The 13,395-nt window shown below is 47.7% G+C and overlaps 1 protein-coding gene across 1 annotated transcript in view; it reads left to right on the top strand.

Annotated features, from left to right (window-relative positions):
- KIRREL2 (kirre like nephrin family adhesion molecule 2) overlaps nucleotides 1-9,159 on the top strand; it is a 62,344-nt gene extending 53,185 nt beyond the window's left edge. The window contains exons 12-15 of the mRNA XM_058195898.1: nucleotides 14-124; nucleotides 3,183-3,292; nucleotides 3,620-3,703; nucleotides 4,295-9,159. Coding sequence (XP_058051881.1) covers nucleotides 14-124; nucleotides 3,183-3,292; nucleotides 3,620-3,703; nucleotides 4,295-4,741 — 752 coding nt within the window. The 3' untranslated portion in view covers nucleotides 4,742-9,159. The remainder of the gene's footprint in view (nucleotides 1-13; nucleotides 125-3,182; nucleotides 3,293-3,619; nucleotides 3,704-4,294) is intronic.
- The last annotated feature ends 4,236 nt before the right edge of the window (nucleotides 9,160-13,395 follow it).

Raw genomic sequence — 13,395 nt, 5'->3', positions numbered from 1 at the left:
TTTTCTACCAAAGAGGTCCTGTCTGTTCTGATGTTGGGTGCGTTGGCTGCCTCAGGAGTTGTGGCTCTCTTGCTCTTAGTGGTCTTCGTCTCCCTCTGCTATCGACGTAAGCGCTGCGGAAAAGGTGAGGATTTCTGCAACTTTCTCTCGCTCCTTCCCCTGCTTCTGTCTCTGGACTTTGCAGTTCTTGCTTGAGTTAAAACCCAGCCGATAGGCTAAGCCAGTGTTTCTCAACCTTTAAGAAGTACAGGTACAGTATATGTGGTACCAGAGGTGGGCTGCTGGGGGTTTGCAGGGGTTCGGGAGAACCTCTAGCACAGAACTGCACAGAAGTGCAGTTCAGAGAATCCCCAAATCCCACTCCTGGCTGGCCCCACCCACCCCACCCCACCCCACCCCTCCCAGGAATCCCCATACGGCCCGTTTTGGATGCAGGTAAGTGCAGGGCGCACATGGAGGGTCAGGGAGAGCGAAAAATGGGCCTACCGGAAGTTTGGGAAGGCCGGAAATGGGCCTGTTTCCAGCCTCCAGAGGGCCTCCAGAGCCTGGGGAGGCAGTTTCCCCCCTCCCAGAGGCTCAAAGAAAGCCTCCGGAGCCTGGGGAGGGCAAACCCCCCCCCGTGGTGTAGGAGGCTGACTAGGCCACACCCACCATGGCTACGCCCACCCAGCAACAGACAGAGAACCTCTTGCTAAAATGTTACTACTATTGCTATTGCTAAAATGTTACTACTATTGAGCAAGGTACCATCCCTGTGTGGTACCTTGCTCAATAGTAGTAACTTTGAGAGGGATTTTGGAGTCCTAGTGGCCAATCACTTAAATATGAGCCAGTGGTGTGCTGCAGCTGCCAAAAAAGTCAACACAGTCCGAGGCTGCTTAAACAGAGGGATAGAATCAAGATTGAGTAGCCCAGTGAGACAGTGAAGCATGGAGTGGAACCTTAAGTAGGGCCTTTTTTGGCTTCACCGAAGAAGGGGGGGGGGATCTCAATTGATCAGTCCTTGATACAACTTCATCTTGCGTGCAAAGAACACACTTCCCAAAGCAGCTTGTGTCCTCTGCATAATGGCAACATCTTTGTCATTGACCTGCTGATGCCATTGAGCCAATGATCTCATTTCCATTATTGGGGCAATGATCTCATTACGCAGCTGACATAACGGGCAAGGTTTGCATAGTAGCATCATCACACAAACAATGTAAATCATAGGGATGAGATACGCTCCGATTTAATGGGCACTTCGGAATAATGAACTGGTCATTCCCTTCTTTTAGACACATGTACCACAGCCCCTAGCAATAGCACGTAGACCTATATGCCATCCCGGAGTGGTTTACAACACTCTGAGCAGATTATAGAGTCAGCGTATTTCCCCCAACAATCTGGGTCCTCATTTTTCACTGACATTTCGGAAAGCTTGAAGACTGAGTCAACCTTGAGCCAATCAGGATCGAACCCCTGGCACTGGGCAGAGTTAGCCTGCAATGCTGCATTCTAACCAGTGTGCCACCACCCCTTCATCTTTCTCTATATTCCATCATAGAGTTAGTCCTCCACTTACAACTGCTCGCTCAGCATCTGTTCAAAGTTATGACAGATTCCTCCTCATAAACTATTTACAATCCAATTTTGAAGTTACAGCAGCTGCAAACCTCCCCCAATCACAGGACTGTATTTTGGACACTTGGCGACCGGCTGACCTGTTTGTAATTTGTTCTCTAGTCAAAGGACCATATTTTTCCGCATTTTTCGCTGGCTCCCAGTGTTTACTTTCGAATTTCTGGCAAAAACACTCATTGGGAAGAATGGATTTACTTAACCACGGTGTTGTGAACAAGGCCCAAGTAGTGATTACTAAACACAATGCAGTCCTCAACAAACTTATTTTATTAAAACAGCTGAGAATTAATTCATTCTCAGCTTCGTCCAAAACAAAATTCTTAATATCACCAACCTTTGATGTCTTTGGCAACCTGCCAAAGGCTTTTCTCTGCAAAAACCCCACAAAGTTCAAGAGACACACGGAAAGCTTTTTTACAAAGAAGCCAACGGCTCATTGCTGCTCTTTTAAGCCCTATGGGAGGGGCCAGTCATCTTCTGGCCTTACTCCCGAGTTGTCCTTTTTTCTTCAGCTGCTCTTGCCTTCTGGCAGCTCTTCGCATGCATGCACTAGGAACAGGCTCCTCCTGTTCCTCTGCCTCTCAGTTGTCCGCCTCTGGAGGCTCCAGAATCCACGCATCTCTCCCAGATGGCCCTGGCCCCATCTCTGCCTCTGACACAGAGCCCTCATCCGGGCCTTCCCCTGACTCCAGGACTTGCCCATTGTCGTCCCTAGCCTCCACACTGTCTGACTCCGTTGCCAGGTCCGCGAGCTGCTGGCGGACCACAACACACGGCAGTTTTTGCTTAATAACTGCTGCAAAAAAAATAATAATGTTGTTAAATCAAATCTGCTCAATGACAGTCATAAACCAGCCCATTCACTCTGTTCCTTTGTTCACACATCACCCCTGAGCTATCACAGGGGCCGTGATAGCTCAGGCTGTTAAGAAGCCTGTTATTAGAACAAAGCAGCCTGCAATTACTGCAGGTTCAAGCCCGGCCCAAGGTTGACTCAGCCTTCCATCCTTTATAAGGTAGGTAAAATGAGGACCCAGATTGTTGGGGGGGCAATAAGTTGACTTTGTAAAAAAAATATACAAATAGAATGAGACTATTGCCTTATACACTGTAAGCCGCCCTGAGTCTTCGGAGAAGGGCGGGATATAAATGTAAAAAAAAAAAAAAACACATATCCCTCAACAAACCCAGATGGTCCCAGATTTGGGGTTCCTGCAAGGCGTCGCCAACCATTGTCCTTAAGAGTAACTTTCTAGGTCCGTGATGACGACCCTACGGCACGCGTGCCAGAGGTGACACGCAGTGCCCTCTCTGATGGCATGCAAGCCATCGCCCCAGTTCAGCTCTGCTGCACATGCAAACATGTCTCCCACCAGCCAGCTGGTCTTTGGGTCTTTGCTGGGCATGTGCGGGGGGCAGGGCGCATGCAGGAGGCCGGGCACACATTGCATTTGGGGGGTTCAAGCGCATGTGCATTCAGGCAAAGGTTAGCAATCTCTGTCCTAGGTGGTGGGGAGCACGATCTGACATCCGCCTCTCCCCATCTGCCTCTTCCACAGCCAAGCGGGGAACGCAGCTGTCTAAGGCTGATATCCTCGTGCAGATCACCACAAGCGAGAGCAGCCCCAGCAGGCCCAGCGAGGTGGAAGATGACGCCAAGGAACCTATGGTAAGCAGAGATCGACACTCAGGAGGTTTCTGGCAAGTCCCTGTTTCTGCAGCATCCCAGTCCCAGCTAGCCAAGCCTGCCTGTTTTGGAAAAGAGAGAGAGAGAGAGAGTACTTCAGTGTCTTCTTCTCCTCCTCTTCTTTTTCTCCCCCGCCGCCTCCTCCTCCTCCTCCTCCTCTTCTCTTCCTCCTCCTCCTCCTCCTTCTCCTCTGCACCAGCATTATTGCTCCCTTCCATTTCAAGATTCAAGCCAGGTGGGCAGTCTCAAGTTGCGCAAAGCCCTCTCGGATAGCAACGCTCACCTTTTTTCCCCTTCCTCTGCCTCCAGGCTACAAGCAGCGAGTCTCCAGCCACGTCGCACACCGAACACAGTGAAATCCTGGAGGATGATGAAGGAAGTCAGGAACTGAAGGTGAGCTCGGCTGGGGCTGAGTGGGATTTCCCGCATGTCTGACTGAGCCAGTGTGGTTGCATTGCATTTGCATTCAGGTTCCCCCACCCCCTTGGTTCTGGATCTACCTGGGGCAGGGGTCTGCAAACTTGGCTCTTTTAAGACTTGTGGACTTCAACTCCCAGAGTTCCTCAGCCAGCTTTGCTGGCTGAGGGACTCTGGGAGTTGAAGTCCACAAGTCTTAAAAGAGCCAAGTTTGCAGGCCCCTGACCTGGGGAATTGTAGACCACTCACTCTCTTTCAGGCCATCTTCCTCCCCAGGATGTGTTGGTGGTGGAGATGAATGGGAGAAGACCTTCATCAGTAGGCTTGAGTTCTTGGGATGGAGACGTCGCCAATGGATAAACAAATGAGGGGAGAGGAAGTTGTGGGGCAGAAGATTCCCATGATAAATGAGATTTACTTTCACCTGCGACCGATCATTCTTAAACACGGAAAACTTATTCTGCAGTACTGTATCCTAGAAAATGGCCCAGCTCCTGGCTGGCAACCTAACAATGAGGTTGAGCAATGAGTCCACCTCTAACCTCATGACCCTCTTTTTCTCCACAGGACCCCACCAATGGCTACTACAAGGTGCGTGCCCATGAGGAGCCCTGCCTGGGGAGCAGCTTTTCAGAATACACGCCGGCCCCCCGACCTTTGTTCGGACCGACGTCCTTGTACCCCTCCACGGGACCGGTGCAACCAAAACTCTTTGACTACACCCACCGCTACACCTTGGGTACCCCCAGTTCCCGCTCGGCGTACGACACCACCCACGAGCGGCTTTTCCCTCCAGAGAACATATACAGTGGGGCGACCTACCTCACAGCTCCCTACAGCCGAGCTTTTACTAGTTACGTCAAGCCGAGCAGCTACGAGAAAGCCGAGAGCGGTTACGAGCAATCCGACCAAGCCAGCAAAGCTTCGGGCTGCTCCCGTTTCTCCTACACTTCCTTGTCTCAGCAGTCTGACTATGGGCGCCCCGCTCAACAGCGCATGCAGACTCACGTATGACGGAACCCCTCACCCCTTCCGGACTCTTCTTCCATCGTCAGTGAGAAAGAAACGGAAGTGGACGCTCGCTTCGGGGGGGAAACTGGTTCCAATGGGGACAGCCTTGAGGACCTCAAATCACTTCCTGAGGGCCCCAAACTAGCCTCGCCCTCTTGAGGAACCTCAACAGGGGGACTGGCCTAGGGGGCCAACTCCGGCAACCAAAATGGCCGCCACCCTGCTTGCCTTCTTCCGACCGGAACCTAGAACTGTGAAGCAATCGATAGACAGACTTTTCTTTGGGTCAGGACACGAAAGCGGACCCAGGATGCAACGTGTTCCCCCTTTGGGTCTGGACCCGACCTTATGGAGGGGTGACGTGACTCAGTCTGTAAGAATCCAGATTTCACATGGTGGCCAAGCTTTCATGGGAGATCAGCCATAAGTGTAGCTTACAAATCCATTGGTGATCGAGCTGACTGATGCGCCACCTTGGCTTCCTCCCCCCTCTCCCCCTTCCTGCAGTCGCATGATTCTGGGAAATCTTTACGCATGGGCACTAGTGCTTGTATTTTCATTTTCCTGGCTCGATGCTGTGGTTTACATCCGTGTTTCTCAAACCTCCGCAACTTTTAAGAGGGGGGGTGTGGGCTTTTAACTCCCAGAATTCTCCCACCAGCACGCTGGCCGGAGGAACTCTGAATCCCTAGTATAGATAGGTCTCCTGCGTGAGCAAGGGGTTGGACTAGATGACCTCCAAGGTTCCCTTCCAACTCTACTGTTACTGAGTTGAAGTCCACAGACGCCTTAAAAGTGGCTGAGGCTGAGAAACACTGGTTTAAATAACTCCCATCTTCCCTCTCTTTAGCTAGCAGGGGGGGTGGGCACCCCGGATGGATAGAAAGGCAACTAAATTCCTTTCCCCTTTCTTAGGTAATGGTAGCGCCATGTTTTAATGAGGGGGGGGGGAAGTGCTATTTCCAAGCACTTGCAGCACCCGAGACTCGCCAGCAGGTGGCAGTGGTGTTTAACCACGATGCCAAGAGAAAACTTGAACTGACCATTAACAGTTGACATGAAAGGGACCGAGGGAATAAAATCTAATTTAAGGTGGGGGGGGGAAGAGAAAATAAAAAAGCAGAGCATGGAAGAGAGCAAGAAGCCAAAAACGGGCAAGATCTATTGATCTTGTTTGTGCATCTATTGGGGGGATGGATAAAGCTGTCGGTTTTCTTTAGAGTTAAGTTATTCCTTCCGGTTTCCTTTCCTTTTTATTTTTATTTTATTTTTTTTGCCTTAAGTGTATTTCTATGCTCCTATAGGGCGTTTTACAAGGGGAGGAATACTGTTGTTTTCGTGTCTTCGGAACCAACGGAGTTTGGTTGATTTTATTTTATTTTTGGTTCCTTTTTTTTTTTTTCCCCCTTCCGCGTTTTTCAAGCAAGAGCTCTCAGAGGCCGTTTGGAGCCGTGCCTGCTTTGAACCCGTGGTTCTTCAGAGACAAAGAGGGAGAGATGTACGGACACTTGAAATATTTATATTTAATTTTAAAAAACATGAGACAAAGAGCGAGGCTGGGTTATTTTTTTTTCTCTTTGTTCATCCGGCGGCAGCAAAAGGAAACGGCAAATGTTTAAAAGGGGGGGTGGGTCATTTTGGAACATTGGAAACCGCCTTTCGCGATGACAGGTGGTCCGGTGGTCCGATGGGATTTGTTCTCTGCTTCTCCCGTGCGATGTTTTACACAGGTGTCACACAACGTGCCCCCGTTGTAGCCTAGATGCCCATAAAAATGCTAACGGGTACCCTGTGCTGTTACAAGAGAAAGAGAAAAAAGAAAACGCATTTGGATTCTTCGCCAAGAGCTGAATTCTTAAAATAGGTTTAGATCAGGGGTCGGCAACCTTAAACACTCAAAGAGCCGCAAAGGCCCTAACCGGAAGCCCCCCATTTAGTCATTAAGCCAACCGGAAGTCTGGTTCCCCCTACCATACTGTCTCCTCCTAGAGCGGCGTCCTTTCTCTTCTACCTATCCTAACTGAAAGCCCTATCAATTGCGGAGCTGGCTGGCGATGGAGCTGCAGCAGAGGGATGAAAGAGCCACATGCGGCTCCAGAGCCACAGGTTGCCGACCCCTGGTTTAGATTATATAAATTATGGAGAGCGTTTTACGTTTTTTTCCCCCCCAGCTATTTCTGATGTAAAGGACAAAGCACTTGAAATTACTGGTAGCTTCTGCTCTCCCAACTTGGGCTTTTGGTATTTCTGATGGTCTAATATCCGTTATGGGTAGTCCTCGACTTACGACCACAACTGGTAGCGGAATTTGGGTGATGTGGTTGTTTTAAACAGGTCATCGTGTGACCGCACCCAATTTTACAAATGTTTTTAACCAGGGTCATTATGTGAATCGCGTCTTAGTTAAGCAAATCACACAGTCATTACGCAAATCCAGTGGACTTTGCTTGTCAGAAGCCAGCTGGGAAGGGTTACAGATCGCAATCACGTGATCACAGAGGCTGCAACCATCAATAAACGCAACAGTCATAACTTCACTTTTATATATAAAAGTTATATCACTTTATAAAAGTGATTATACTGTATATCACTTTTTCCGAGACCATCATATCTTCGAAGCGAACGGCTGTAAGTCAAGGTCTACCCGTACATTTCAGAATCATCTTTGCAGTGCATGAGGACTAGAATCTTAACTTTTAAAAATGAAAGGCAGATCTTCTTTGGCTACTAACATGGTATACATTTTGCCCTGTTTTGCATTCTCAAACCCCACCCCAACCCTGAAATATTAACGTTATATCCTTGGTCTTCCACAAGAGGGCAGTCTTATGCCACTTGAATTTTTTTTAAGAAGGAAAACATTACTTTTAAGTGTATATTTTCCTTTCCTGCTCACACACACACACACACACACACACACACACACACACAAATATCACACATTTGACCTTCCCTCCCTTTGGGCATAACTGAGCTCTCTTGCTGAGCGGCAGGAATTTCCTTCAGCCAGAGATCGCAGCTCATGGGGTCACACGGGCTTTGCGTGCCTTAAGGCTTCCGCTTCAAACTCTGTCCGTTTAAAATCGTAGAGTAGGGATAACATCTGCACCTTAAAATCTCAGTCTCAGGTTGTGACAGACCCAAGTCCTGATGAATCACAAAGCGATGTATTTGCATATTGCTCACCGCAGTTTCTCAATTACATTTATGGCTCCTTTTTGGGAAGCTGCAGGGCGCTGTGGTTTGTTCAGCGAACCAAAGGTTGAGTATGTGATTTTGTTAGGATGTATATCTGGCAACGGAGGTGCCAGAGGAATCCATGGTCTTCGCTTAGAATATCTTCCAACCGATCCTGATTTTGAAAGGGTGCCATTTCAGAGAAATTCCTACCACATCTGTACTTGCCACTTACAAAAGCTGTGTTTTTCCCCTGTCGGCTAAAAGTGGGAAGCACGCACAAGCGGTACCTCGATACACGTTTACCTTCCCAATAGGGCTGACTTCCTGTCCGTTTCCTGCAGCCATCTCCTTCCTATCACAGCTCATCAAGTACTAAACAAACGCCGAGTACCGAATGAGCATTTTCACATCAAAATGCGTCGAGTACCAAATTTGGCGAGTTTTGAAGCAGTCGAGTACTGAGGTACTACTAAAATTCTCATTGTCATAACCTTTAACTGGTCAAAACTGTTTCTCGTAGGCAACAACTTTTGTGAAGCAATGTACTTTTAAAGGGCTAACGTAAAGAAATGTGTCCAAAATCCAGGACTCCCAAAGGAATGACATTTGGGAAAGTTGTGATTGCTTCAGTACTAGTACTGCCAACTGCATTGCTGGACTGCTGCGGCATTCACATTATCTTCACTTTCAACGCTCTGTGACAGTTTCCCAGCCAGTCTAGCAATCCCTTGCTGCCTCCCTACCCAGCAGCAGCCGCTTATCTGCCTGCTGGAAAGGTGAGGGAAGAGAGGAAGGAAGGAAGGAAGTGAGGAAAGTTTCCAAGGCTCCTGCCAGATTCCTACAAGTAAGCTCAATGGGGGAAGCTGGTAGGAAGTTGGAAGTCAGTTCTGCTCCAACTGCTTCTTTGCCTCTCCTCAGTCATTCTCTTTTTCTGTTTAAATAAGGAAATACGGTACCTCTGAAACAATGTCCCATTGGGGCATGGGTTATCTAATCTTATTTAAAAGTTATGTCATTCCTGAGTTTCATCGTTTTTGGAGAAAGGTAGAGCTTTGTGATGTTTTCAGATGTTTTAGGACTTCGGTTCCCAACATTCCAAGCCAACATGGCCTAAGAATTCTGGGAAGTGAAGTCCTAATGCATCTGGAGAGCACCCTTAATATATGAGGCAGACAATGGTTTTTCTATTATATAGCAGGAAATCAAAATAAATGATATCATTCAGCAATATACATTGCTACATGGCTTGTGTTCTTCTCTCAGCACATACGTACACGTGCCCATATTTCACAGCAATTCCGATGTGCCACTGCTTTTAATAGCAGATGGGGCTGATGTCAATGCCTTGGGGGGGGGGGAGGGAAACAGAAGAGAGAATGAGGTATTGCTGACTCTCACCAGCATAATCGGCCACACTTAAATGATCTAAATGGCTTCATTGTGATCTTGTTATTGTTGTCCTTCGCCAAATATACTATTTTTCATCACGGCTGCATAGCCAAGAGCTTGTGAATGCTTCCCGTGATGCCTTTGGTGGGGTGGGGTGGGGGGACAAAGATATAAATGACAATGGGTTGCCACACACAAAGGGGCAGTTGATTTTCAGTCTCATTTCAAATAATCTCTTTGCAAAACCGCAGCTCTTGGAAAGCAAGTTATCTCTGGAATGTGAGTTGAAGGGCAGAAGAAAGAGAGTCAAATGGAGAAGGGGGGAAGGAGAGGAGGGGAGGGGAGGGGAGAGGAGAGGAGGAGAGGAGAGGAGAAGAGGAGAGGAGAAGAGAAGAGAAGAGAAGAGAAGAGAAGAGAAGAGAAGAGAAGAGAAGAGAAGAGAAGAAGGAAAGGAAAGGGGAGAGGAGAGGAGAGGAGAGGAGAGGAGAAGAGAAGAAGGAAAGGAAAGGGGAGAGGAGAGGAGAGGAGAGGAGAGGAGAGGAGAGGAGAGGAGAGGAGAGGAGAGGAGAGGAGAGGAGAGAGAACAGGGGTAAAATGCTCCCGGTTCGGACCAGATCAACCGATCCAGTAGCAATGGTGGCAGGTGGTTCGGAGAACCAGTAGCAAAAATCCCTGACCCACCCCGCCCATGCTCACCTGCTTGCCAGCTTGCTGCTTCTTTTAAAAAATGCTTTTAAAAGGTAAAAAATAGAGGCTCTGACGATCACAGCTTGGACGCACGATCGTCAGAGCCTTTTTTTTTTACTTTTAAAAGCATTTTTAAACAACCTATTCGGCCAAATAGGTTGTTAAAAAAATGCTTTTAAAAGTCAAGAAAAAGATCACGCGCCAAAGTTGATCAATCCCCACTCCACCCCATGCACACACACACACACTGTTCTTCTTACTCCATGCCTTCTCTTGGTGTGCACCACGTGCACGCACCTTGCATTTGGTGCATGGGGCATATTGTGCATGTGTGCACACAGCACACATGCGCAGCCAGCGAACCGGTAGTAAACTGGTTCAGATTTCACCACTGGGAGAGAGGAAGGGAAAGGGAGAGGAAGGGGAGAGGAAAGAGGAGGGGATAGGAAAAAGGAAAGGAAAGGGAAGGAAGGAAGGAAGGAAGGAAGGAAGGAAGGAAGGAAGGAAGGAAGGAAGGAAAGAGAAAGAAAGAAAGAAAGAAAGAAAAAGAAAGAAAGAAAGAAAGAAAGAAAGAAAGAAAGAAAGAAAGAAAGGAAAGACAGAAGGGTTAAGAAAAAGAAAGAAAGGAATGAAAGAGAAAAGGAAGGAAGGAGGAAGGAAGGAAGGAAGGAACGAAGGGAAGGAAGGACGGAAGGAAAGAGTGAGAGAGAAAGAAAGAAAAAGAAAGAAGAAAGAAAGAAAGAGAAAGAAAGAAAGAGAGAGAGAGAGAGAGAGAGAGAGATGGATGCCTCCACCCACTTTTGCTTCAGATTCCATCCATTACTATCATAAAGTGTGGGTCTCAAAAAAATTACTTCTTAGGATTTGGCCTTCTGGTGAAAATAAAACCTAACCCTGTTGAAGGTAAAACTGCCAAGAGAAATAAACATCCCAGATGCAACTGAAAGCGAACAGGTAATATAAACCCAGAAAGTTAAAACGAGATTATCTTTCTTGCATATATCGGTGCACCCTAGGAAAACAAAATGCACAGAGTGAATAAATCTAATTGGCTAAAAGTGGCAATTTACAAACGTTCATGTGTGTTTTTAAAAAGTACCGGACAGGACAAAGGATTTTCCAGTAACACAATGTACTAGTATAAAGCTGTTCAATAATGTTAAATAGAGCTTGTGCATTCATCATTTCAGTGACGCAGTGATCATCTTAAATCAGGGAAGGGCAACTATGGCTCCTGTATGCAGGGGTGGGCTTCAAAAATTTTCGCAAAGGGTTCTCTCTGCCTGGTTGCTGGGTGGGTGTGGCCATGGTGGGCGTGGCCTAGTCAGCCTCCTGCACCACGGGCAGGGAGGAATTTTTGCCCTCCCTGGGCTCTGGAGGCATTTCTCGAGCCTCTGGGAGGGCAAAAACGGCCTCCCCAGGCTCCGGAGGCCCTCTGTAGGCCAGAAACGGGCGCATTTCCAGCCTTCCCAAACTTCCGGTAGGCCCGTTTTTCGCCCTCCCCGAGCCTCCGTGCGCGCCCTGCACTTACCTGCATCCAAAATGGGGCGGATGGGGACTCCTGGGAGAGGAGGGGTGGGTGAGGCCAGCCAGGAGTGGGATTTGGGGAGTTCTCCGAACTGCACAGATTCACTCAAATTACAAACAAAGCTTCAGGAAAAAACCAAACAAACCCTAAACTTACCAACAGTTGGGATCATTAAACCTTATTTATTATACATGTTACAGCCTGCTTTGTTTTAAATTTGGAGATGCACCCTTGAGCCACATCAGATCATTCTTCCATGCTTGAGGTTGGATTGTGGGTGAAGTTTTGAAGGCCCAGATGGCATTGACATGACCTTGTCAGAACTAAGCAGGCTCCAACATGGTTAGTTGTTGAATGGGAGACCACGAAGAAACGCTAGGCTTGTAGTCCAGACTGGGTAGTTGAAAAAACCCAAAAGACAGTGGTAAACCAAGCCTTATATTGTTTTCAAGAAAACTATGGGATGTTACGCTTCACCGGATAAAGCAATAAATCTCTGATCCCCAGAAACACAATCTTAAATCCAGTAAGGCAGAAGCTTCACAAACTGAGACAATTGGATAAGTTGTTTTATGATAGCTATCAAGAAAGTCAAATATGCAGTATTATTTTTCCTTTGGCAGCCAAAGACTGACTGGCCTTGCAAATATGGATTCAGAACTTTTTCCTCTAGATTCACAAAGGGTGTTGCTATTGTGACCCAGGCCCAAGGAGGTGGTAGGAAACTCAGTCAGTGAAAAAACAAACAAACTTTATTCGAACAGCTGAGAATTACTTCATTCTCAGCATAGTTCAACTAAATTAAAACAAATTCCTCCCAACACAAATTCGTCAGTACTATTGCAAACCTTGGTCCAATTAGGCAAACTGCCAAAGGCCTTTCTTGGCAAACGTTCAGAAGTCACAGATACAAAAATAAATGCAAGAAGACGAAGCTATCAATGTTGTTTTCTGGCAAAGCCCAAATGCCATTGCTGGTCTGTTTTAAGCCTTATGGGAGGGACCAATCATTTCTTGGCCTACTCCCGAGTCGTCCTCTTTTCTTGAGCTGTTCTTGCCTTCTGGCAGCTCTTCTCATGTGTGCACAGGCTCCTCCGGTTCCTCTGCCTCACTACTATCAGTCTCTGGAGGCTCTGGAGTCCGCACCTCGCTCCCCGATGGCCCTGGCCCCACCTCAGCCTCATTGCTATCCGACTCCGTTGCCAGCTCCGCAGGCTGTTGGCGGACCACAACACTTGCATAGCTTTCTACCAGGTTTGAGAGGCAACTGAAATTCAGATATATTCGCACAGAATATATGAAACAGAGAACAGTAAAGTTGGAAGGGACTTTAGAGGTCACCTAACCCAACTCCTTGTTCAGGGGATTCTGTCTTGAGAAGATTGCTTCTTGGTGTGCCAGCTTCAACTTTTATACCTGCGCATGTCCTTCAGGGGCGGGATGGAACCGATTTAACAACCGGTTCGGTGAATGCGCGCTTCGCTACCTAACGCGCCTGCACACAGCAATTTGAAGCTCAGCTGCTTACCTTCTAAGGCAGCCCCGGTAAGTAGAACAGTAAAAGCGCAGAAATCAGCTGTGTTGCATGAATCAGCTGAGCCAGAAAGAAGGAAATATAGGACAGGATAGGGCGGGGACGGGTGGGCAGGGTCAGTTGATCATTAGAACTACCGGTTCACCCGAATCGGTCCGAACCAGCTGAATAGCACTCCTGGGGTCCATGCATAACCATCAGTTGAGTTCCACTTTACTCTTTATTTAGATGCTTTGAGAAGCAATGTACTTTGCTCCATGTTGCTCAAGTCTAGGAGCACTCATATTGACGGAGGAGAATATTTGACTCTTGGAGAAGAGCAACAAGAATGATCAGGGG

This window comes from Ahaetulla prasina, chromosome 10 (assembly GCF_028640845.1).
Source record: "Ahaetulla prasina isolate Xishuangbanna chromosome 10, ASM2864084v1, whole genome shotgun sequence".
In the NCBI taxonomy this organism is placed as follows: domain Eukaryota; kingdom Metazoa; phylum Chordata; class Lepidosauria; order Squamata; family Colubridae; genus Ahaetulla; species Ahaetulla prasina.
Note: the sequence above shows the minus strand (reverse complement) of the source record. Positions and strands in the feature narration are given on the sequence as shown.